Source organism: Fulmarus glacialis, unplaced genomic scaffold (assembly GCF_000690835.1).
Source record: "Fulmarus glacialis isolate BGI_N327 unplaced genomic scaffold, ASM69083v1 scaffold6041, whole genome shotgun sequence".
NCBI lineage: Eukaryota > Metazoa > Chordata > Aves > Procellariiformes > Procellariidae > Fulmarus > Fulmarus glacialis.
The window spans coordinates 1-26688 of record NW_009193294.1 but is presented as its reverse complement, the minus strand read 5'-3'; the positions used below and the strand labels follow the sequence as shown (position 1 = coordinate 26688).

At 34.6% G+C, this 26688-nt stretch overlaps 1 protein-coding gene across 1 annotated transcript in view; it reads left to right on the top strand.

The window, feature by feature from the left end:
* LOC104083770 (A-kinase anchor protein 9-like) overlaps window positions 1-25603 on the top strand; it is a gene marked incomplete at its 3' end in the record, with an annotated part of 64652 nt that extends 39049 nt beyond the window's left edge. The window contains 12 exon segments of the mRNA XM_009587386.1: window positions 1465-1676; window positions 6997-7159; window positions 11980-12192; window positions 13392-13430; window positions 14629-14861; window positions 16609-16728; window positions 19773-19949; window positions 20059-20163; window positions 20580-20732; window positions 20998-21177; window positions 24529-24647; window positions 24649-25603. Coding sequence (XP_009585681.1) covers window positions 1465-1676; window positions 6997-7159; window positions 11980-12192; window positions 13392-13430; window positions 14629-14861; window positions 16609-16728; window positions 19773-19949; window positions 20059-20163; window positions 20580-20732; window positions 20998-21177; window positions 24529-24647; window positions 24649-25603 — 2669 coding nt within the window.
* Window positions 25604-26688: the final 1085 nt, after the last annotated feature.

The window sequence follows — 26688 nt, the reverse complement described above, 5'->3', positions numbered from 1 at the left end:
AAAAAAAAAACAAACCTGAAAACTAGAATCTGACTTTCTTGCTAGGTTCAAACAACATCAACAAGAGGACTCGTATTTCCAATGTTACTTGCATGCCTGGTTAAGAGGCCAGAGCAAGTATAAGGAAATTGTATCCAACAGGAGTACTAACTGCATTTTTAAAGGCAATTTGTAAAACTGACCTATTATTATTTCATTTCAATTTCTGTAACTAAACAAACTGTTCCAGTTCAGCAGTCACAATTCATGGAGTAACCAGGAACTTAAAATCAAAGATAACCCAGTGTTGCAACTTTATTGCTAAACTGGCATTGACTATTCTTAACTTTAGTCATGCTGCTGTTTCTCAAAAAAAAGATATTTTTTGAGAAAACCTTAAGCAAAAACAACATCTAATTGTTTAAAAAAGAAAAAAAAAACATGCCAAAACATGTAATTTATTTTATTTTAAATATACTTCATTAAAATAAGCTGTCATTTTAAAAAACTTTCCACAATAGCATTTATTTCTGACATTTCAAATCTAACAGCCTAATGACATGACAGTTCTTCATTTTTAAAACACGATATGAAGAATAGTTATCTACCGTCATGATGTACTACTGTGTTGTTATTTCATACTGAAAGTGTGATTTAAAAACATCTCAGGAGTTTGCTTTCACTTGTCTTGCTTAAATACAGCCCTGAATTCTAAATATGGTAAATTTACTGTTTTCTAGATGAATTGCTATCAGTTTAATACCATAGGCAAACTTTGTGTCTCCTGCTTTTCAGACAGAATGGATAATGCCCTTAAACTGAATCAGACCTCAGGAAGATCAAGAAGTAGGTGCCAGGTGGCCCATCAGTGGGGACAGTTACAGTCACCCTGCACTGTACTTGATTTGTTCAGCTACCCATTTTAATCAATTTTCAGTTCACTAATAATAATGCTGAATTTTCATGTTCTGTATTCTAGTCTGTTTGTCCTGAGAAGTTGTCTGAATTACGTACGTGTCTTTCCCTTTACTCACTTGAGTCTCTGCTTTTGAATCACTGACTTGAACAGTTTTGTGTTAGTGCGCACTAATGTAGCTGGGCACTGGTGAAACAGGGACTGACAGTCTGGGGTTTTTTTACCTGGTTGTATTTCAGAGACAATCTTGCAAGTCATTACTGCAAGTTATTCAAAGTAGAAACTGATAGTAACAAAGGTTTGAAGGTGAGCCTCAGACCCCAAAAGCATACTGAAAGAACGTCTAAAATCTACTCTGTTAGTATCTCCTTTTTTCCCTTCTGCTTGTTTTTAGTTAACACATTGTGTACCTCGTTTGTGTAAGTTTTAGTATGCAATATTTCCCTTTCTGTCTTTGTGACCAGTACAAATATTTTAATAGTTTTATGACTTTTCTTTCTAATCATAACACTTTTTCATGTTTTGAAGTGCTAGGAGTCTGTGTGAAAAGGTAACTATTGTTTTTCCAGAGTCCTGTTCCTCATATCATGGTACTAGTATGGGAGATGATGACATTAACATGTGGTCAGGAGCAGCGGATGAAGGACTACTGAGCCAACATTTTGCAGAAAGTGGAGTGGAAATAGATCCTGAAAATGAAGAACTCGTTCTGAATATTAGTTCTCGACTACAAGCGGCTGTTGAAAAGCTTCTGGAAGCCATCAATGAAACTTCAAATCAGGTAGGGTGTTCTAATAGTGAAGCATTTTGAATTTTGTCTCTCTATTTTTTTTTCTTTATTTTTCTCATGAATGTGTTTTTATAAGCCTAAAACCTGTAGGCTCATTTTGCAAGCCGAAACAATACTTCAGGTGCCTACGCCCAAAAAAGTCTGCTCCAGCATGACTTTACTGATGAATTTCAATTCATGTTAGAAATCTGCTTTGGACTGCAGAGGAAGCCTGAATTTGGGCGTGTTTATCAAGCTAGGGCGCTCTTTCGTTGCTTATACAGATCATCTGCATTCTACTGCAATCCAGAGATGAGACAGGAGGTGTCAGGGCACATTGAGCTGGCCCTTGTGAAGAGGGAGGATTAAGGGGAACTGTGCCCAGTTCTCTTGACATTTTAGTCAATTGACTGGCCAAAAAGGTGGGGCTCCCCTGCTGTCTTTTCCAACTATGATTTAAACACGGCCAGGTAAGCACATATCCACCTTGCTATTAGAAAAGGATAGCTGTACGCCAGCTCTCCAGTATTTATGTGAGGTATGTGATTCATGAATAGTCTCCAAAAAAGGGCAGTGTATGGGTTCTCCTTTCTGTCTGCTGTCAGGGTAGCTCTCTGGAGTACTTCCCTGGTAATTGAAATGGGAGCTACATACCTAGCTCAGTCAGTTCAAGTCGCACTGCTTGTGTCATGTGCTTTACTTTTAGATTGTGTACATCGCAATTTGAAGGTATCAGAGTAAATACTCTGTATCTCACTGTAACTTTTTAAGCTCTCTTGAAGAACTCAGTCTTTAAAGTCAGCTCTTTAATCTATTTGAGACTAGAATTCAAAGGATACAGTGTGTTTTATGCTACAGACCCATCTATTAGTTAACCTGGTAATGATATTACTTAACAAGTCATTGCTTTCTTGTCTCTAGGTATAAAATGTGTAAACCATAACTACTAGAAATGAAGGAGAAAAAAATCTGTGATGATGAAAGTAATATGAAAATTCAGCTGATACTTTAAAAGTTTTAGGCATTTAAGTATTTGTTGCTTTTGAAAAATACTTCAGAAATGAAGTTGATGCTCATTTCTTCTTTTTAAAAAAAGAAAAAGATAACAGACTAATTTGTGACTCACTAAGGTTAAAAGTAATTTAAATACAAATTCAGTGAACCCCCCTTTGGCTTACTAAAGCAAGTAGTCTGGTGGACCTTGTAAATCAGTTTTTGCATTGCGTTTATTTGCAAACTCACGCTGCAACAGCTCTCTTCTGTTTGAGCATGAGTTCAATTAAAAAGAGATGTTTGGCTTTTTGAGGTCTTTTTTCAGCTTAAGGTCTAGCATTACATAATAACGAAAAAGGATACACAGATACTCCAATATATGGCGTTCTTAAAGAAAAATATAGTTAGGCATTTGTAGATCTTGCACTTAAAGAGCAGATAATACAAAGAAAAACAACTTCAAAGTTTTACACTAATTAAGAATTCATGCTGCGATTATAAGAGTATTGTCAATTATTTATTCCACTTGGTGCTTCTTTTTTCTGAACATTTCACTGCTGATCTTTAAATGCAGTAGTTTTATACATAGCCCTAAATTATTTTACTTTAGTGACTGATATTTTTGCAGTAAGTATTTATTTTTCATGATACCAGTGAAAGTACTCAGTGTATTCTAAGCAGCTTATTTTTATTTATTGTCAGTTGATCAAGAAAGTTTATTTTCCCTTCGTAGCTTTGTAGCTGAGACCTTGCCAATACCAGCAAGAGAGTTATGTTTGGCTCAAACACATACACACACATTTTTTTCATTAATATGGATTATACAAATATGGATTTATCCCTGATGATCATATCTGTGGGGTTTTTTTAGTTAATAAAATGTTCATCTGTTTACACATTTTCCCACAGTATTAAGTATAAATATTGACATCTTTCCTGGCTGTTCTGTAGAGGTACTTTTCAAGTGTTCAAGGTTTCTGCTTTGCAATGTCTGTTGTGTGCTTACTGGATTATATACAGTTCCTGTACATACCAAGGGATTGTAGGTGACTTGACAATTATTTTTAAGTATTCAGAAACTGAATACTTTATTTTTTCTACTCTGCAATATTTTATAATCTGAAACTAATTACAGGCAGAAAAGATTTTAACCTTTCCTCTTAATCAGCTGTGCATACAGACATGTACCCATCTCTTAAAATAAACTTAAAAGAGTGAGAGAAACCTGGCAAAATCTTCAAAGTAACTATTTGAGACCTGTCTGAACACACACTTTCAGACCTAAAGTGCAGTTTGAATCTTCTCAGGCAAGGCATATAGTGGGTGTATTAATTCAAATTCCACCTGCTGGTGTTATGTATAGGTAAATAAATAAGGCCACTCCCCTGAACTCTTTCGGTTGGGAGATACTAACAGGAAGCCTTTAAACTAGCAGAGTTTGAGAAAGTTCTTCCTGTTGAATTAACTCCAAGAACAAGAATGAAGGCAAATAATGACATATCTGTATTTCTCTTTCATTTGCTGTAGTGGAGATGGAAAATCATTTTTAGTTTCTGTTCTGCTAGCTTGCTTGTCTGCTGCAGCATACCTGTGCAGGTAAAACAAAATTATGCTTCCTTGCCTTGGAAATTACCTGCCAGCTGCTATTGGAAGATTTCTGTTGCTTTTTCATGTGAAACTTTTCCAAGAAGGATTTTTAGGAGTGACCATACGAAGTTTTCTTTCACTTCTCTCTATTTTGGATTAATCCACTCCTGAATTACTCTGCTTGATTTCTGCTGATTCTGAGTAGGTTTGTCACTGACAGTGCTGATATGTGTCTTCAGACTGTTAGATGTGCATGTTCTGTTACAAGTTCCTGTTAGAAATTTTTAAAACCAGCCTAGTTAGTGCAAAATACCCATGTGACGGTTGAGAAGACAGCAACCACGATTTTTTTTTTTGGAATGGATTCTTACCGCACCTACTGGGCATCTAATCTGTTTAGGGATTTGTGGACTGAAGGCCAAGAAGAAGATACATACGAGGTTGAATCCCGTGTGCCTTTACCATATCCTTTTCCTTTCACTGAACACTTGGACGAGAATAATTCTGTAGTTGTAAATACTTCAATTTTTCACTTCAGCCACAAAAAAAACGGGCACATTTTAAAAGTTGTCTCTAAAATCTCCTTGCCTACACCTCCCTATTCAGTAAGTATAAAAGTTTTTAAAAGAAATTATATTTTAAACCAGCTTAAATAGAAAAGAATGCAGTGAAAAATGATATAAATTTGTCTCTATTGTTAAAGTTATTATGTACTGCTGACAGGCTTTTTCCTAGACAGTTTTTAAGGGGCATTGAAAAAGCTTTAATTATACAATTCTCTCTGTTCATTTCTAACAAAAGAAATTTAGCAAACACAGAATTACAGAGATTTAAGATCTCTTTTTAAAGCACTTTAATGTTACTTATTACATTACATTTTTCTCACTGTGAATAATTTATGGGGGGGCCCTGCAGTCAGTTAAAATTCTTCCTTTATAGCTTTCATGCACTGACTAGTAACATTAAGTAGCACAAGCTTGCTAATGACTTCCAGTGATCCCATGAAGAAATTTTTGTTCTTGAAAAATTATGTTCATGTTTGTGCTTCTTTTTGGTTTTGCCCTGTGATATTTTTAATAATACCTTGAGTTGTTATTACTGAAAAGAGCTGGAAAATAATTTTTATTCTGAGTTTTAGCTGGAGTATTTGATGCATTTGAGTAAGCCATTTTTATGGTTTCTATGTACAGTAAACCTATCATATGTGTCCCTTTTATCTGAGATGGGTCTTTCATTAAGCCCTTCAAAATGTAAGAATACTCTGTGATTTTTAAAATATCTCAAGCCAGTGCAGATATTCAGCTGCAGTATTTATACCTTTCTTTAACTCCTGTCAGAATAAATAGTTCATGTTAAAGGTGTCCATCTAAAAAGGAATGCTGTAGAAAAGAAATCAAGTATTTAAATTCAGTATATTATAAAAGAGAATGTATTGATTATTCAGACATTCTTTTCAAAGTGTAATTTTATTTTGTAAGTGGATAATCTTGTGTGCAATGTTCTATGAAATGTTCCTAACCCATTTTTCTGAGATTTTAAAGCAAGCTAATCATACTTACAAACTTAGGTAGCGATGGTGAGAAAGCTTTTGTTTTTAAAGAAATTGAGAGAAAGAATGTTTATAGAAACTGTAGCAAAGCCACAGATGTTACTATCTTACAAAGATCTGCCAATATCCATAATGTTAAACAGGAAAAGAAAAAAAAGAAGGGAGAGGAGCAGGAAATATGTGTCATTTCATTTTCTGACGTTGTTCTTATTCAAAATAAGTTGTCTTATTTTGAATACAAGCCACACAAAGAACTCATGCGTGGTTCAGCTCTGCAATTTGTATTTGTGTTCCTCGAAGAGGTGGATGTAGGCTTTAAATGTTAACAGTTAGAAAGTAGAAATCTTGGTAATTGACTCCAGTTTGCTGTTATCTTAGATGAACATTTTGTGTAACCAAAACTTCTAACATTATTGTTGTTCCTTCTTTACTATTTTGCTTTTGTAATTCTAATTTTAATTCTCTTTGAAATCATCACTTTGGGTGTGTCTAAACTGGGCAGTAAGTATACAGTTTTATGCATTTCAGTCCTGGTTTTCCAGTAGTTTATGTTAGTGACGTAGTGAGATTGCACTACATCTGTGGTAGTACACATTAAATATTAACCCATCAGACAAGCAGAGAAGAATAAAAAAATCCTTAATAATTCTGTTAGGTGGACACGGTTGGAAGAAGCATTGCTTTACTGCCTTGTTGGTTAAAAAGTGCGGTATATTCAAAATTCACGTTTTCCTGGTGTTCTCATTTATCTTCATCTCGAGGAGAAAAAGAAATGAAGCACCACTTGTGTCGATTTATATCAAAGCTTCTGCTGGTTTTATGCAATGTTTTTTAGCCATTCTAAGTATATGGTGGGTGATAGCTTACTCATATTTAGTACAAAACTCATATGTAAATAAAGGTGAATCTAGTGTAAACTAATAAACCAGGAATTACCGGAACAAAGGCATGGATTTAGCCAGGTGGCTCATTGAATTCACTATACTAACAAAGCCTATTAGCTTAGACTTTTGTACTGAGTCAATCTTCCTATTGTAGTCTGCAAATGTGCGTTCGGTAAAGATCTTATTGAATGTCCAGTGAAGTTATGTGAGACTTCTCATCACGCTGTAAAGCAACTGCTAATTAAATAGGAATGATAGAATAGTTATTTATCAGAAAACCTTTTGTTTATCTAACTTCTGTAATTTTTTCCTGTGGTAGCTTGAACATGCTAAAATTACTCAGACAGAACTCATGCGAGAGTCCTTCAAAAAGCAACAAGAGGCCACAGAATTTATGAAGTATCAGGAAGAACTACAGGAACATCTTAATGAAGAAACCAAAGCCAGAGAGCAGTTGGCTTTGGAGCTTAGTAAGGCTGAAGGTGAGTAGCTTTTTTGATGAGTTGTTGAACTTTGCACTCCCTTACCTATTAATTGGGTAAAGAAATTGCAAGTTAGATCAATTTCTTTGCAAATTTTAGAATGTTATCAGCCTTCTGGATGGTTATGGACAAGATGACCTCCAGAGGTCTCTTCCAACATCAATTACTCTGTGATTCTGTTTCCCAACTTCGTCTCACTTGTTGTCTGGCTTATTAAAAATAATAGGTTGGATATGTGTTATTATCCTCAAAATTAATTTATTTCATCACAACATGTCTGTTTGTGCAGACAAGCTTAAATATTAGCAACTTAGAATCGTAGAATGTGCAGACAAGCTTAAATATTAGCAACTTAGAATCATAGAATCATAAATAGTTGAGGCTGGAAGGCACCTCTGGAGATCATCTATTCCAACCCCCTGCTCAAAAAAGGGTCAGGTTTCCCAGGACTGTGTCCAGTCAAGTTTTGAATGTCCACAACCTCTCTGGGCAGCCTGTTCCAGCATGTGACCACTGTCAAAGAGGGAAAAGAAGAAAAAAAAACCTTTTTTTTTTTTTGTATGTTGAAATGCAGTTTCCCATATTTCAGTTTGTGCCTGCTGCCTCTTGACCTTGACTTAGTTCTACGCAAGCATGAATAAAAATGTAGAATCTTCACTCTGAATTTGATGATTATGGTGGTGATATGTTTCAATTTGCACTCTGTTTGAAGTGGTCTTTTGAAGTGTATTTGCAACTGCATTAAGGAAGCAATTAAAAATTGTAGGGTGTTACAACAGGGTAAATCTAATAATCTTTTCTGACATCAGCAAAATATGTTCAAATCTGACAGACACTTAGTTTGTTCTTTAGAAGTAGCTTTATGGTTTCGATAGCTGAATGTTTTGTTTCCACCCAGCATTTTTTACAGCATTTTTATCTGTTTGTAATTAGCATCTGGAAGAGATGCAAAAAACACCTACCCTTATAGGTAGGATCTCTGTAGTAGTAAGCAGAAAGGTATTTTAGTTAGTTCTGAAGCTCAGCAGGCTTCACTGTTTCAAAGTGGGAACATAGAGTAAAGTTTCAGTGCCAAATGTTATTCCTGGAGAATGCTACCCTGCCAGCCTTCCTCTTCTTTTTACATAGACAGATAATCCAACATGAGTTCACACACTATTAATAGCTGGGACACACATAACCTGAAAAGAAGTGCAGGTTTCTAAGCCATGTGTCTAAAATGTGGCGCAAGGGACAGTTGGTAGCCTGTCAGTTCACACACCATAAACGTTGTGTGTCATCAGCACCAGTACTGGCTGCAGCATTTCAATAACTTTAGCAAAACTAGAAAGGAGGAAAATTGATTTCAGAGGGAATAGCTTCAAATCTGAAAGAGACATTATTACTTTTTTTTAATATTGAATTAAGAGTGAAAAAAATCTTGTATGGAACACGTCTTAACATGCAAAAAAGATCAAATCTTCCACCAAAATATAGATGACCTAAGAATTTATATTCTTGCACAGATGCAGTTACAAAACTGTTTAGTGTTGATGAATTTCAGAACATAGGCAGCTTTTATGTCTGTTGCTGCTTTCCTTGGAGGATAATATTTTTGTGTTGATAGAATTTTTATTCACAAATCTTCAATAATAAAGTACAATAGACTAATACATTAGGACAAAGCAGAGAGGTTAGTGATAAGTTTTACTTAAAGGTAAGAATCTGTCACAATGTCAGAGCTGTCTGCATAGGTTTAATCCTACAAGTAGCATTTAAAAAATAATAATGAAGACTAATTTTATTTATTAAAAAAAAGCTTTTATTATGAACTTATGTCTGTTGCTTTGCCTTCTGGGTCTGTATATTTTGACTTGGTCAGGTTCTCCACTAAGAACTACGAGCTTGCCTTTTCATTTACATTAAATACATTTCCATTTGTGCAGGACTCTACTGCAAAGAGTGCATGCATAATTGTATTTGAAGATGACATCACACAGAATGAGACCTGCTTATTATCCGTTTTTTATTTGCATATTTTTATTACTATTTTAATCCTATTACCACCAGACAAGCAAAAAATCTAAAATTAACTAGGTTCTTCTCTTGAGCAATGCACTTCTGTTATAAAATTTGCTTGTGCAAACAAACTAATAGCAGCAAATAAACTGCAAACTCTTGCTAGATGCCAGTTTGTAGATAATGGGATTACCCATATGTAAATGAAGGCAAAATTTACCTGTAAAATTTAATTAAATGCTTGAAATACTTCATCAGAGCCTGGCTTGGAGATATAACAAGTGAGTCAAGTATGTATTTTTTGCTAGCAAAGAAAGTACATTAAACACAAAAATCTAGTGAGAGCTATGAAGCTATGTTTTGCACTCTCCAGATTTTATTTGGTAATGTTTTATTTGGAAAAAAAAAACTTGGAAGCATATAAAGTGGAAATGATCTTCAAAAATTTTTAACTGGAATTTAATTTTGATCAGAGCAATAGCAATGTCAGTTTATAAGACTTGACAGACTGGCTATGTTGATTTGGTTCATGAACAGTTCTGGAATATGAGAGACAGAATTTGATGTTAGTTTTAGCCCTTGATAGATATATTGCACAGTTGAGCTTTTAAGTTAGGTGCAGATTTATGTCACATGTAGAGATTTAATTCAGTCCAGTCTTTTGCAGGAATTCAGCTAATTTGCCCCTCTTATTGCTTTAATGCTTTATAACTCCTGAATCAATTAAATCTTTTTTCATCCTCTTTTTCTGTGAACTTCTGAAATTAATGCACTTCTAAATGACAGGCACGTTTTTTTTTTTGGTGTTGATATAACGAAACAAAAATTCCATAGGACTCTTTTATTTAATTTCTTCTGCTCATTGAACTGAGTTGTGAGCATATTCTGACAAAGCCAAACTACATTCTGTTATCAAATTCCTTAGATAGGTATGCAGAACAATGTCTTAGTTCATTATACATCTGATGGTACTCTGTCTTCTCTTGAGATAAAATGTGTCATTTTTGATCATTTGTTTCTTATCACAAAAACTGCTGCGGCTGAGACATTTTCAAACCTCTAGTGTTTTAGTGGTGTTGGATATGACTTATCTAATGTGATAGAAAAGCTAATGCCAATTTGCTCACTGAACTCTGACAACTTTCATTACATCTTTTAAAAAAAAAAAAAAAAGAAAGAGAAAAAAAAGGCAGGAGTAAATACTGTAACACGTGATCTTAGCAAACCTCTTCATTGTTCATACCTTTTTGGTGGGAGTGTGCACTCCATTTAATCTGGGAATGCCCTCTCAACTTCCAATAGGTTAAGTACTCATTAACAGCATCTGATACGGTGGGAATTACTATGAAAATTTGTATTGTCTCAAATTTTTGAAATGCTGTTAATGATGTTTCTAGTTCAGTATTTTTTGTTTCAACAGTCAGTCCCTCTATGAGGCTGTGTTCTCTGTGAGTCCAAGTCTGGGAAAAAAGATTGGTCAGCAGTACATGATTGATATGCATGAAGACCAGACCTGTGTTTCTCAGACTGTATATGCAAAGACCACTGTTACTTAGTTTCCTTCATGTTAGCTTTCCTCTGATATGGAACTAAATGCTCACAGAGGTTTTACTTTTTCTACATTGATAACAAATGGAAACATCTTCAGTTTTCCTATATTCTCAAGCCAGGGTAAAATCCACTTTAAAACTGATTCAAGACTATAGATTTATACTGATGAAGTACTTTCATATTGAAAATAGTTTGATATTAAAAAAATATTACTTAGATCCTGTGGGTTTAGTAAGAAGAAACCTATGAGATAGGTCTGTGTGTCCAACTGAGAAAGTTTAGACATCATATGACTGATGTCTTGTCTGTCTTTTGGAACCATCGGTATCGGACATGACAGAACACACCTTACCTGATGTGAAATCTGGGATACCTATTTAGAACCTTCTGTCACTCAGTAAATATGTCTTTTGTGGTTAGATGCTTCTGAAAGGACTGATGTGAATCTTCTGAAGCCGCTACTATTACAGGATCTCAGTTGAGTTTGCATAGCTTTCAAGGAAATTAGCTGTTTTTTCCTAAGTCTTTAGCTTTGTGCTCACTTCTGCATCATTCCAAGATGGTGACATTTCTTACAGCTGTAATATCATTCATAAAGCTAAAATAGAGCTTCTCCTCAGATTCCTAGATAAGCTACTTCACTATGAAGCAACTTTTAAAAGCATACAAGACATATCCTCAACGTAGTGTCCAAAATTCTCTGTTAAAAAGATCACTAATTTTTCTGTGTTACTTTAAAAATCGCACATTAATAGTAAAGAAATGAAACTGTTTCTTAGATGTCAGCTGTTACAGGGCTTTTGAGAGTGCTAAACATGGACACCTACAGCAAGTTTTGGTGCCTTATGATGTTGGAGGCATCAATATTATACGTGACCTACAAGACACCCATGATCTTACAGAAACTGTGGTTTGAGGTCAGGCAAATGTCTTGAGGCACCTAAAATGGCACCTGGCACCTGAATTTATTTGAAATGTCTTATTTCTCCTGTGTTTATTACACATTTATTTTTCCTTGGCTTTGGAGTTCCTGTTTGCTCCAGAGGTCTTGCACTGAGAAAAAATTAAGAGCTGTATTTGGTCTTGTGCTATCCTTCCTGTAATTTGTTCATCATGGAAGAATAGCAAGGATGGGAGTAGAAGTTGTCAGGTGCTGAGTATCTAACATGCGTGTGCATTCATGTGAGAATACCATAGTGACTTCACCATGCAAAAAATTCAAATAGTTCTTTATTGTTTATTAAATCTGCCTGAAAATTGATGTTCTACAGGCCTCATTGATGGTTATGCAGATGAAAAAGCATTTCTGGAAAAACAACTTCAGGAAAAAATAGATGTAATTGACCATCTTGAGCAAGAACTACTGTGTACAGGTAACAAATTGCAGGAGTTAGAGGCTGAACAGCAGCAGATCCAGGAAGAAAAGGAGTTACTCTCCAGACAGAAGGATGCCATGAGAGCAGAGGCGGGGCCAGTAGAGCAGCGTACGTATTCCTCACAATCTTTCTATGAGATTTTCTTATACTTTCAAATAAAATAATAAGTAATCTTGATGAAGGTTCCCCCCCTCCCCTCTTTGTAATCATTAATAAAAACCTGCTAGGGCAAAATGTGATATTTTCATACCTGATGCCTAATGTTAGCATGATAAGTTTTCTTGATATTTAAACAAAAAAGGACTGAATTTTCAGAAGTGTTAAGCAATCACAATTGTTCTTTAAGCCAGCAGAAGCTTGATACCTCTGAAAATCTGCTTTTATTTGTGTTATCACTGGAGATGGAATATCTTGAAGTTAGCACCTATGGGTAAAAATACTGGTCTAAATGCTTTCCAAATGGAGTTTTAGAGGGTCTAGCAAGCATACCTACCAGAACACAACTGAACTACACATGATGACCATACTTATTTTAGACACAGAAGATATACTTTTCTAAAAAATTCCTCTTTTGGGGAAGAATGGCACAAAAGTTGCAGGATAAGGAAAGCCTGTTATCTAACAGTAATGAAAATTTTCAGCACTGATGGTGAAAATTCCATGTCAATGTAATCTAACTAACTGCTTACTCAAAAAAAGCATCTACCTTTATGAAGTAAATGTGTCTTTTAATTCTTCCTTAAACTAATAACTTAAATTAATATTTTATGGTTGAGGGAGGAAGAGAACAGTGCTGATCTTTCAAGGATTGCAGTGCTTACATTGTAAACAGCAGGATGAAATTACCATTTCATTTAATTTCTAAAAGTTTATAGCAATTTATAATGTTACTATTTTTATAAATTACACATCTTGGTGTGTATTTGCAATTTCCTATGTCCACTTTGTGTAACAAGGAAATTTTAAGAACAACCTGTTGCTTCCTACTTTACAGTAAAGAAGATTCTTGTCTGTGACTCCAGTTTAGTTATTTGTTATATGTTTTAGGTTTCTAAATATTTTAAAGTTATTTTCATGTATAACAACTGTAAGGATAAACAATTCTATAAATATGTGTAGGTACTTATATCATGCATACCAGAATAACTTACTACATTACCTAAGTTATCTCAACAACTTTGTCATTAAATGCCACATCTATCTTTGGCTTCATTTTCTCTTACATTGTTGCACCACAAGAAAACTATAGCTGGCATGTGAATTACTTTGCTTCTTTTTTTGTGTTTTTTCTCTCTCTATTCTCCTAGGCCTAGTAGATGCTGCAGTCGATGCAGCTTCCCAAGCAGGTGTGTTTGTATGTTGCATGGCCAATCTGTAATTGGGTGGAAGACTTACACGTACTGACATTGTTAATCAGGATTATTGGGCTTTTGGCTTACTGACGTTACTTGTAATTCTAACTGGCCTGCAGCTTTGATGTTGTATTTCATACTCAGTTTTACATTTCGCTAACAACATTTCTTATAATTTCTAAGCATAATAAGCAAATTCATGAATAACCATCATCTTATTCACCTATGAATTACAGATACTTAGATGGCATTGGAGGGATATTTTTGTAGCCTTTTTTTTTTTTTTCTTTTGATTTCCAAGTACGGTTGGGTCATTCATTATGATAACTAAACACTGTATTATATTGATATGTAATGGTTACCTAGAAATGAGAATTGCTTAAATATGATGTAAGATGATGGTGCCTAAAGGATCTTTCTCCTATAGTGAAAGTAAACTGTATTGTTTCTGTCTAAATATCAATCATGTTTTAAAGATTCTCGAAATGTAATTGCACTTAAAGTTTGGATTTCACCTCAAGGGATTTGTACGGTTAGTTAATATGTACTTCAATGGGCTGTGGCTTAAGAGTCTTAATAGAGTGGTTTGGGGCTTTACTATATATGCTTGCCAGCATTTTCATGAGGACTCAAAATTGGGCATCCATGCAGTCACTGATTTTACAAAGCTCCAGTTACAGGTCAGTAATTTCCCTCTCTGTCTGCCCGGCAACCTCGCTAAGTCTTTCAATATTTCCTTCAACTTATTTATATGTATCACGTTAAACGATGAAAACTGGGAGTGGACTGATTTTACTGATGCTGGGGATGAGAAGTGGGTTGGGTTTTCTGTACTTCATTAGCTCCCGTGCTGACTCTAGCTGTAGTTTGAACCTGTGCATTTTCTTTTCTTTTCAATTTAAATTTCTTTTAATGTATATGAAACTTTAACAGGGAAGTGATCTGATAGAACTTCACACAGTCCTCTGAAGATTAACTGAAGGATAGTAATTGTAATATGAATTTGCTTTAGTGGTTATCTTGATTATTTCTCAGAAGAAAATCTATTTTCTAAAAAAAAAAAAATAGTAAAAACCCAAACCAGTTCACATCCTTCCGCAGAGTACAGCATGGATACCTTGGGGAGTGGTTTTGCTTCATAACATTACTAACTATTCATATCTAAAGTGTATGATGCTTTTATTATAACCAGAATTGCTGGAGGAAACAGAAAAGCTAATGAAAGAAAAAATTGAGGTACAGCGTCAAGCTGAAAAAGAGTACGATGACCTCCAGAAGCAAGTGAAAGTCTTGGAAATAGACTTGGAAGAACAGGTCAATCGTCTCATAGAGCTAGAGCAAGAAAAAAATGCAGAACTAATGGACTTAAGGCAGCAAAACCAGGCTTTGGAGAAGCAACTGGAGAAAACAAGAAAATTTCTAGATGTAAGTATGGTAAAAGGCTAGTTTCATGAAGGGTGGGCACCTGTACTGAAGTTTGGTACAGCAGAAAATGCTCGGTTTTTCAGATTTTGAGCAAACATAAAGAAGCACACAATAATAACAGTGTTATAGGTTCCAGCCCAATAATTTAATTAATGTTTTAAAAGTTGAAAATTCATTTGAGATGCTTGCTTAGGACTGCCCTGTATTTCTAAATATAACTTAGTAAGCTTCTTAAATGTTTAAAATAATGGGAAACTTCTAAAATTAATGTGGAAATTTTTTGTGACCTTCATTTTTAACAGTTTGTGGAATTTCCATGTTTTTCAATAAAGTCTGTTGGACCTAATTTGTACTTGGAAATTGGAAGCATAATTTCTTTAAGTTTCTTTTATAGACTTCCTTCATAGTATCCAATAATCTACCTCCAGATGTTAAGCTACAACTTCCAGCCAGTTATATTACATGCGTGTTCACAGTGGCAACTGCCTCTACTGTACCCAACTTCTTCCTACCTCAGGCTGTCTCTGCAATTTTGTTTTAGACTCTATCCCATTTTCAGCAAACACCATCTTCCCTGCCTCCTCCTTTCCCCATTTTATTCCTATTAAGTGTCCTATGGTGCTGTTCGGAGAAAACTATTATTTTTGTGCCTTCTCAGTTAAATCTCTAGCTGACAGCAGTAGGGTGGAATAATTTTTTACATAATAGATATAACACCCTGTGGCACTTTCTCTGCATAATCTATTACTAAGCAGTATTAAAGGAGAGATCTTTCCAGTTACTTCTTAGCACAAATGGATTTGCTTTATCTCATTTTCTACAGTTACAAAATTATTTTTCTCACTGCAACTAGTATGTCATAATAGGACAAGGTTCAGAAGTAAAAATTCCTATTACAAGTCCCATAGTCATAAGTGCATTATGGTTTGGGATTATCAATAGCATGAACTGGAGAGTTATGGACTACTGAGATGAGTAGCTGTTTGTAATGGCAGCATTAGAATTCTGCTGTTTCCTTGAAACAGTGGGTGAGTTTTTAAAATCTGCAATTTGTGAAGGTTGAGGTTTTATTCCAGTTTCCTGAATTTCTGCAAAATATTGTGTTGCTAGATAGAAGCATTCCTCTTTTTGTATCAGTTAATTCAGCTAGTTTATTTTAATGCATCTGATAAGGTTTGTCTGTTTTACAAAGTGGTATTTAAAGGTGATGCTTCACTGGATGCTACCAGTTGTGCGTTACTTCCTATATAAAGATGTATTTCCCAAATGTCAGACTGGGATATAACAACTGAAACAGTCAAAAGTAAAACTGAAATGCAAAATTCAAACAGTTTATAATTTTTTTGTTGTTGGCTCCTCATCAATATTAACATAGAGTTAATTTCTATTCTTAATTTCTATTTATGCTACATATATCAAAGACAAATATTAGGAAAGAAAATCATAAAATATTGGCTTATTACCATTTGTGTGGTGTACCTGGAACAGAAGAAACAAAACTGTCATTTTTGTGAAGTAATACTGGATATACCTATGTTGTCCTAATTTTTTAATAAAAAAATGTGAAATTTGTTGACCTAAATCATGAAAGAAGCTTTTTAATGGTACTTGCAAGAGGTTCTGCTACCTTAAAACTACTGACATACTGTTACCAGCCTCATGTTAACAGAAGTAAGAAGTAGTAATATACTTAATTTAGGTAGTTTTTAAATCAAATGGTGTATCCACATAATTTCCTAACTTTCAGGAGCAAGCAATTGACCGAGAGCACGAAAGAGACGTATTCCAGCAAGAGATACAGAAGCTGGAACAACAGCTTAAGATTCCACAAAGGAGTCAGCCTGTCAATGAACATCAAACCAGAGAGGTAACACATTTTATTACTTGTACTTAATGAATATAAATGACAAGTTGACAGCTGTTAAGATATTGTAATGAAGCTATTTTATGGTGTACCTAACTGCATCCATTTACAAGCCAGGAAAGTAAGTTCCCTTAGATGAAGGGTAGGGTGTTGAGGGAAAGTGGTGAAACTGTGTTTTGGGTTTTTCTAGGCCGGTTGGTTGTTTGTTTTAAGTAGTAGATATAGGGAGACTTCATAACTTTCAAAAAGGCTCTTTCATAGAATTAATTTAGAAAATCCACTGTTTTCAAAAGCCTGTGGAAACATTCAGGACTACTTTAGCAATTTCACATGTTCTTATGTTGTTTTGTGACATCCTGTTTATAGCACAGGTACAGAACTGATGGAATAGAGTTTCCAAGGTTTAGCACCTGAAACGTAGCAGCGCTCTCTGGGTACACTTGAACCTCCCCAGTGAAAGTCTGTCTCCATTGAAAGAAATTTAGTGACTGTAGAACAGCAGCTCAAGGGAGCCATAGAAAACTCTTAGACCCAGCAAAATCAAGAGGAGTGCAGTGTAGCATGCAAATGCCATATATTATGAAGCTTTTGCATGTTTTGTTTGATGATCTGTTAGTCAATTAAATTGCATTTTATTTTTTGTGGGTTTTCTTGTGTCCTGCTTTTTGAGCAAGGCCAATATTTTTGCATGATTTTCTTGCCTGATTTTCAATATTAAAATGCCTCTTATTAGGTTGCACTGCGATTTTCAAATCAAAGTTCTTACTGAGGTAGTTCAGTTGCTGCAATTCAATTTTTAAAATATTAGCAATATTTAGTATTCTGTATTATATAGTTTAGGACCATAGACAGTAATAGGACATAGATTGATATATGTGAGATGTAAGTTGTCAAAATATTTATTTACTTATAATTCTCAGGCTTAGAGATGTATTTCGGGAGGGCTATATATTTTAATACAAAGGTTTGTAAGAAATCTTACAGTCAAAGTATTCGGCCAGTACTATGTGATATGGCTGTCATCAGCCTCTGTGAACAATGAATCTTCTGGAATTAGCTCGATATGTGTTAACCAACACATATGGAGCAATTCTGCATCTATTTCCTTCTATTGCAAAGTGTGCATGCACTCCTCTCCTGTTGACACGTTTCACAGATGCGGGAGACTTTTTAGCACGTTTAGTTTTCCTGAATCCAGGATGTTCTTTCTAAGTCCATTTCGTTATGTGTCTGTTTGTAATTTGGGGCATGGGCAGCGTGTGAATTCCTGGTTAAAATTCTCACATTTAAAAAAAAACAAAAAACAAACAAACAAAAAACCTCCAAAGAAAAAAAATTTCAAATTTGGTAGCATAATAAAAATTGCCCTATTTTTCTGTACAGAACCTATATATAAAAATTGTCCTGATTTATATGCACATGTACACATATGCATATACTCTTAAGTTGGCAAATATGCTACAATGGAAATTTAAAGCATGCTTTAAAATGAAAGACAGCTGTAACTGTGATTAAAATTTTGAGATTTGTATTAGATGCTTCTAAATTAGAATTTTTTAGTAAGTAGAAAGATAGACAATAAGATAATGTCTGCAAGCACCACAGGTGTAGTGGCTATCTTAGAGCTGGATGGTGTTGGATGTGATACATTACAAATTATAGACAGAATTTTCAATAGTGTATTAGATTTACATTTAATTTTTATAAAATGAGGCTCATAGTCTTACTATATAGTATATTTTGATGTCACAATGTTACTTGGAATATTTCATAAATATACATTTTATAATTATTTCTCATGCTTTTCTGAGATAGCTGCTTTATTTTTTTATAGTTGTACGGTTTTTTAAATGCTCTTCTGCTTTGTGTGAATGCTATGAGCGTTTTCTGTTGCTAACTTCATTTCTTTTTTAGTGTTGTTTCAGCTTACTCTGTCAGCTTATTCCAGGGATGGTTGTCATAAAGAGTCTGCTCTAGACTTGATTTTTCTTTTTCCATTTCTCTCTCAGGACTTTTCTGTGGTCACTTCAGACTTTGATGTTACTCATGGATGGATAACGTCAGTAATACCATCCTGTCAGCTTTATGTTCTGGTCCTCTTCTCTCCTATCTATTGAAATGCTTTGAGTCTTCTACCTTTTGGCTACATCGTAACTTCTTAATTGTAAATACTGAAATCAGTTTCTTGAGTGGGACAAACATTACTTTCCATGCCTCTTGCTCGATAACTCAGGTCTTAACTCTGTGCGTCAGGCCTAATACCATGGATTTGTTACACATCTTTCTTATCTGTAATTTTGATTAATCATTTCTGAAATACTGCTTGACCTGGTATCATTCCTATCTCTACTACTTCAGTTACTCTTTTAATATGTTGTTTCTGAGCCGCAAACATCTGAACTACTGAGATTCAGAATGCTTTATTTGGATGCTTTGTCCCCTATAGAAGGTGAAATTATATCATCCATCACATCTGTTTGGTCCCATTTAACAAACCCAGCAAGAAAACAAAACTTCCTGTTTCTCGAGATCGAAGTATAACAATTCTCTTCAATGTTAAAGGCCCAGTGAGTTTTAGGATATGTCTGTATGTCACTAATCAACTCCTTATTTTGAATAATGTTGTCAGAGATTTTTAGAACTATGATATTCCTCAAAGATGCAAATAGCATCTTGACCTTAGTGTCAAGACATTCCATCTGTAGATGTTGAAGGTATCTTTTTTAGCAGGCTGCATAGGGATGCCATGCTGCTTGCTTTTAACTGACTAGAGAGTCTGAAGGCTTCAGAAGGACAAGGTCAGTTCTAGAGAGTAGGTGATATAGCACAGAACATATGACTTCTTAAAAAAAATGCTGTTTGTATTTGTTGGATGTAGCACTACAGTATCCTAACTTCACATTCTGTTTCACCTAAAGAGTAGGATTTTCGTTACGAGAAGAAAAGAGGGACATTTTTTCTCTGTCAAAAATGAGTGCTGTTGCTATTGCTAGCAAACCCTTCCAATCTAGTACAATATATTCATCATCTTGCCATATTGTCACCAGGTTGAACAGTTAACAAATCATCTAAAAGAAAAAACAGACAAATGCAGTGAGCTTTTGCTCTCTAAGGAGCAACTTCAGAGAGATATACAAGAACGAAATGAAGAAATTGAGAAACTAGAATGCAGGATAAGAGAACTGGAACAAGCCTTAATCATCAGTGCAGACAACTTGCAAAAGGTATTGCTTGGTCTAAAATTATCATGTGTTTACTATTTTCTTATTTTCTTGAGAACACAACAGTATGTCTTTTTTATTTGCTTATTATTAATATTATTTATATTTAAAGGTGGAGGAAAGGAAACAGTTTGGCACCATCATAGTAAAAGGAGAATTACCTCTTGAAGTACAACTGCAAGCTGAACGAGAAGCTGTGGACAGAAAGGAAAAGGAGGTAAATTACCTGTGAGATATTCCATGTTTCCGCTGATATTTTGGTTTGTCAGTTTTTGCTTTCTGTTGAGTTTAGTGAACTATACAGATGATACTTTTTAACAGATCAGAGAGACAGTCCAAGTCCCTTTGAAATTCTCTTGTGAGCCATGATAATTGTTGTTATTGTCTATGTTAATGCTTACGACTTACAAGAGTGTTTCTGGAATCAAAATTCAGCCCAATTAAGAAAAACTTCATAGTGATTTTAGCTGATTTGTAGTGGGTTTTAAAATTCCATTCAGCTTAAGGACTTAGAATGTCACTGAGTACACATTCTTTTGTTTGTGCATACCAAAATCTGCACTTGCAAATTATGACATTTAATTTTTGGTATGGCTGTCTACTCCTTTTCCACCATTTGTTTTGGAAACATAGGTCACGAACCTTGAGGAACAACTGGAGCAGTTTCGAGAGGAGCTAGAAAATAAAAATGAAGAAGTTCAGCAATTGCACATGCAACTAGAAATTCAGCGAAAGGAGTCCACTACACACTTGCAAGAACTTGAACAAGAAAACAAATTATTTAAGGTAATTGTGTAACAGAGAAGCCTAGAGCTTTATTCTCCCTCCTCCCCAGAAATAAATTCTTGGAAAAAGCCAAGATGCCAAATTCTTTCTCATTCTCAAGCATTCCACGGTTCAACTTGCAAAATACTAAAAAGCTCATATAATTACTTCTCACTCCATGCAATTTGTTTATTTTAATTCCTATGCCTTAAATACTCATACAAGCATATGCAGAAAACGTTATGTACAACTGTAAACATGGTTTTGGGGGTTTTTTTTTTGGTAGGATGAAATGGAAATACTGGGACTAGCTATCCAGAAATCTGAAGATGCCACCATAAAGGACCATCATTTAGTGGCTGGGAGGCTCACTCACATCATGCAAGAAAAAGAGCAGGAAATAGATCATCTTCATGAACAAATTGCAAAACTGCAACAGCAACTTGAAGTCACAACTGACAACAAAGTACATACTTTTGAAATCTTTTTCAGAGTCCTACTTTGTGTTGCTAGCTGTTTAAAGAAAAAAACACCTCTGTCCCCCCACCAATTACATTATCTTCTATTGCTGCCTTAATTTAAAAATCCAAATGCTTCAGTTTCAAGCAACGCTTTAGCCCTAGTCTTTTTTTCCTCTTTTGTCTTCGTTTTTATGAAGGATACTTTTTGCTTGCTTTTCTTTTTATTGTTCTGCCTTATTTCTGTTGAGTTTTTTCTTAAATTCTTCTTCATTCCTTATTCTTCTTATACTTCTGAACATCTAATGGCGTGTAGGTAGCTGAATTCAATCTCAACATTCATTCTACCATCTTCCCTGCAACGATTTACTTTCAGTGTTATGTTTCAGTGACACCTGCTGGATCATGTTGGATTTTATAAGTTTTTTAGCAGTTGAACTTTTGTGGTCCATGAGCTTGTGTAAATACTTTGTCATCATATCAATGCTGGCAACATGTTTAATCCAGTTTGAAGCATGGTGGATGTGCAAACAGAATGCTGTGTTTTATTAGAAATGGAAAGCAAGCAAGAAAGAAGCAGATTCATCTTTCTTTTATTTACTGAGATTTAACACCTGTAGCTTTCTGTTATTTTTCAATTATGTGTTTCTATAATAATGAGCTTCATCATCTTCTGGCTTCCATTTTAAACATATAATGCATTTGATTTCAACTGAAATACTACTTATTTTGCATTGATGTAAGTGACAGCAGAAATAGGCCTTCAGTCTCACATTTTTTATAGAAAGAAAATTGGATTTTTTCAGTGGATGAATTTTGCATTCTGACCATTTTAAATGTAAAAATTTATTAGTCATAAGCTTTAACCCCAAAGCAAGTATTATTCAGTAAGGTAAGAACAAAAGTTCTGTTACCCCTCATAGCTGATTGAACATTTACGGTAACATTCTACTAGCACATGTTGAATCCAAGCTGGATAATTTCACTGAGTTTTTATGCGCGAAATTTAATTATAATGAACCTCAGTGAATAATGACAAAACTTTGAATTGGATTTAGGAAATTGGATTTAGGAAAGATCATACTTTAGGAATCCAGAATGGTTCTGCTTTGGTTACATTTCTTGCCTTGAGAAAAATACCCAGGATTCAGATATAATTCATTTTAATGATTAGTTCTTCTCTTGTTATATGAAGTTTCATTTTCTTAATTTCATCCTCTTACTTAGTTATGTTTTCCAGGACATTAAATAATTACTCTGCTTGATTATGAGATCAATATTAAATATGAATAGATTGTTCTTAGGTTAATCTCTTTCCGAGTCCCTTAGACATCTTCATCCCACTAAGTGCTTTTCTTTTAATTGCTGTATTTGCCTTCTGTGGTGCTTTATTCCATTATGTTACGAAGAACAGAAACTGTTATGCTGACTTGATAGCAATCACCACGATCACTGTTCTTTTTTTCTGAAACCAATGACTTGTTCACATTTTATTTAGTGTTTTTGAGCTTCCTCTAGTCTCTGTGGATTTTTAAAAATAAGTTCTTAGTTGGCAAGTCAGCCCCTCTAATTGATATGGTCATTTATCATTTATTTTTGTACGTATTATACTTATTACAAAGTTGTCTTATTATTCTATTTAACTAACTAAACCTAATGAAGTATTGAGAGATAAAGGAAAAAGCATGGCTATTTTAGCAGTGAATTTAGTCATCTTTCTTTTCTTCTGCATTTTTTTTCTTCTTCATATTTCTAAAAGGCCCTTTTAGAGTTCTTACCTATTTTAGGTACCATAACTGATTTTATTTTATAATATCTATTTCCGAATATTCTTGACAGATTTCCTTCTGCCTTTTTCATTTCCAGTGTAGAAGCACTGTTCATTTCAGACTCACTCCAGACATTCCCTTAAGAAAATATATCCACAGTTTCTTAGACTTACTACTTATAATCTGGTCTGTCTTTATTTTGTCTTTGTAAAGGATTTTTTGTCATTCTTCTACACTCAAATGAGAAATTGCTCCCACTGCAATTTAACAAGCAGGTTTTTTAATGAATTTTATAAAACTTAGTCTATTGGAATCTGATATCTTGTCTTATTATTCCTTTCGCTAAGACTTTTTTATTTATTAAATTTAGTGTTCATCAACACCAGTCATTCAATTTTTTGAGTCTACTAATTTATTTCTTGTTAGAAGCTGATATAAAATGTCTTCTCTTTTCTGCATCATAAAGTCATCAACCTCATATTTGCTCAGTTACATTATTTTATGAATTTCTTGGAATTTTGAGCCCCTTACACAGCCTGTAAACTAATCTAGGAAAGTATTATTCTCACTCTCTTCATGTCTTCACCAATCTTCCTTTGAATTTTGTTTGGATAGTCGTATACATTTTCAAATAAATACTTCTATAACTTTGTCTCTCTTTACTTTCATTTAAATTATAGCACAAAGAAATAATTGTGGTCTGGGTCTGTGGGTACTTTTTGCCCTGCATGATTTTGTGCACATCTGCATATGTGTATGCCCACACACATTAACAGACAAACACGTATTTAGGTTTGTGATAGGAAATGTCAGAGTCAACTGATAGGTGTTTTCTGTGGTCTCAGACTAAAAAGCATGTTATAATGGTATTTTTCAACACACTTAATTAAAGGTCTATTTGTATTTAAAATACATATCCATCTTAATTGGCTGTGTTCTATTTAAATCTATTTGACCATATGAATGAGTGGTGCTTTTGCATGAAGAGCACAGTATCTATCTAATCTAACTGAACATATCTGGCTTGTATATGGTAAGCTTGAGGATCTTTTTTTTTTTCCTGAAGGAAGTTCTTTATGTAATGTAATGCAGGAAAATTTATCTGTAAGTTTTAAGCTTCATAAATCTTGGTTCCTTGGAATTCTTTGAGTAAAAATAGTATATTGAATCTTGATTTCGTAAGAAGATTGAACAGCAGACATGACCGCTCCACTTGTTTCCATTTTAATTTTCAATAAAAAGGACAAGACAGAGCTTTAGACCAAACTATTGGGAAAAAAGTATTATGAACACTTAAACTTCAGTGTTTCATATCTCTGTGAATATTAAAAATGCTTTCACTTCATTAGATGCTTTCACACCTATTTTGCAGTTCATTAAGGTCACAGGCTACTTTGTCAGTCCGATGTGAAGATGTCCTGTTTCTCATAAAGCTTTACAAGAGACATCCCATTAAGAAATTCACTGAGGACTTTCTTTTACAAGATGTTTCAATGTTTGATTTAACTGTTGCTGTGAAGTCCCGGAGAAAAATTATCTGAGGGTTTAATACTTACCCATTTTGAAGTTCTTTTGGGGTTTTTTTTCCAGGTTATTGAAGAGCAAAATGAGCATATACGGGAGCTTGAAGCCCAGGTAGAATGTCTGAAAAGTGATCAAGAACGTGTGAAGAAAAAAAATGATGAGGAAGTAGAGCAGTTGAATGATGTAGCAGGAACTGGCAAATATTGAACAAAAAGTACCTGCAGACATTGCTGCTTTTCAAGAAGATGCTGACAGTCTGAAACACACACTTGAAACAGTTCTGGCAGAAAAGGAAGCTTTGGAGAAGCAAGTAGAAAACGTAAATGTAGAGGCATCTCAAACAAAGAATGAGCTTGAGGAAACTAAGTTTAAAATGAACCAGCTAAAGCAAGAAATAAGTATGTTAAAAAAAGAGCATGAAAGAATAACAGAGAAATATAAGTGTGCATTGATGAAAGGTGATAGGGAAAAAACAGAAGATAGGAGCAATGGGGAAACTGGAAAAGTGGAAGAAGGCTTATGTGAGAAGATAGAGTTGCTAGATCAATCCCAGCTTAGGTCTTCAGATGAGAATACAAGAGTCACCATTAGCAAGATGGAGATACAACTGCAGCAACTTCAGGTATGCATTAAGGAAAAAGATTCAGAACTGTTCCAGTCCTACAATGAAATAAAAGACCTGAAAGAGCAAGGCAAAGCTGAAAGAGAAACACTTAAAAAGAGGATATTAGAACTAGAAAAGACACTGGTGGAAAAAGTTGCTGCTGCTCTTGTGAGTCAGGTTCAGCTAAATGCAGTTCAAGAGCAAAGGAAATTCATGCAGGAAATTCAGGAAGGTTCAAAATGTGTGGAGGAAGCAAGCAAGAATGCCCAAACAGAGGGTTTGAGTGATAGAACTGAAAATGAGACGGAATCAAAATTATCACTCTTAACACAGAGGCTTAGTGAGATGGAGGACCAACTGGCAACAGTAAATCGTAACTTGGAACTAGAAAAAGAAAATGTAGAAGTTGCACAAAAGGAAGCTAAAGTGAAAGAAGAGAGACTCTTAGAACTTCAGCAATTACTAGAAGAGGTTCAAGAAAAAAACAAAGGAGAGATTCAGAAATATGTTAAGCAAGAAGAAATGCAGACATATGAGGTAATTAAATGCCATTTTCTTTTGGCTTGTTTTCACTAAAATCTGTTATTTTATGTAAACTGTAATGAATGAAACACATCTTAATGAGACTGGTGATAGGAATATTCTGCTGTGTGGGGTAGACCTTCATTTCTCTATTATTCCTGGAGTTACAAAGAAGAGAAGGATGTTATTTTAGGTGAACCCCACTATCAGTTTCCATTTTGCATTAAAAACACTTTGACTTTTCATGAATGTAGGGGTGATTTTGAATTTTGGACATATACTTTCTTATTCTTTGAATTGACATAGAATGGAGTGAATTGCACTTTTACATGGCATGGAGGTAGAGAGGTGAAAATTAAAATGATAAAAATTATCTAAGAGAGGATTCAGAATGATAAGGGAATGATAGCAATTTGTCTGTACAGGGTTTTTTTTGCGGGGAGGGGCAGGGGGGCAGGGGGAAGTTGTTTGTTTATGTATGCTTTGATTTTGGTTTACTTTTTCTTGCTTTCCTGTCTTGATTTCAAAGATATTTCCCATCAGTAGTTTTTATCAGTATACATTTTTCCTGATTTCCATCCACCACTGGTTATGTTGCCTCTGAATTTAAAACCTTCAGTCAAAGTTGACTATGCTTGATAGCCCAAACATGGGCTTGATTGCTGAAACTCTTAAATTCAGAGACGTCGTGGAACCCAGTGCTGGACCATGAGAGGTTCTAAGACCTTTTGTTCAAATGCAGATTGAATGAATGTCATAAATATCTTATAAATTTAATAATATTATCAGACTTCATTTTCTACTCTCTCTTGACCTTCCTCCCTGTGCTTTCTACATGGTGTAGCCAATTTCTGCTTGCAGTTCGGTAAACTGGAAGAAGACAGGCTTTCCTCCCACGCTTATCCAGTTTGTGGGAGTTAATCTAGGAAAATGGTCTTTCAGTCTTAATTTTTTGAGGCTATATTAATCCAATAACATACATTTGTTTTCCCCTATGGTCTTTTCATTTGTGGCTTTTGTAAGTTGGTGTGAAAGTGATCAGTGCTGTTAATACTTGACTCTTCGTAAGATTCTTTATCTTTATCAACGATCTGGATGAG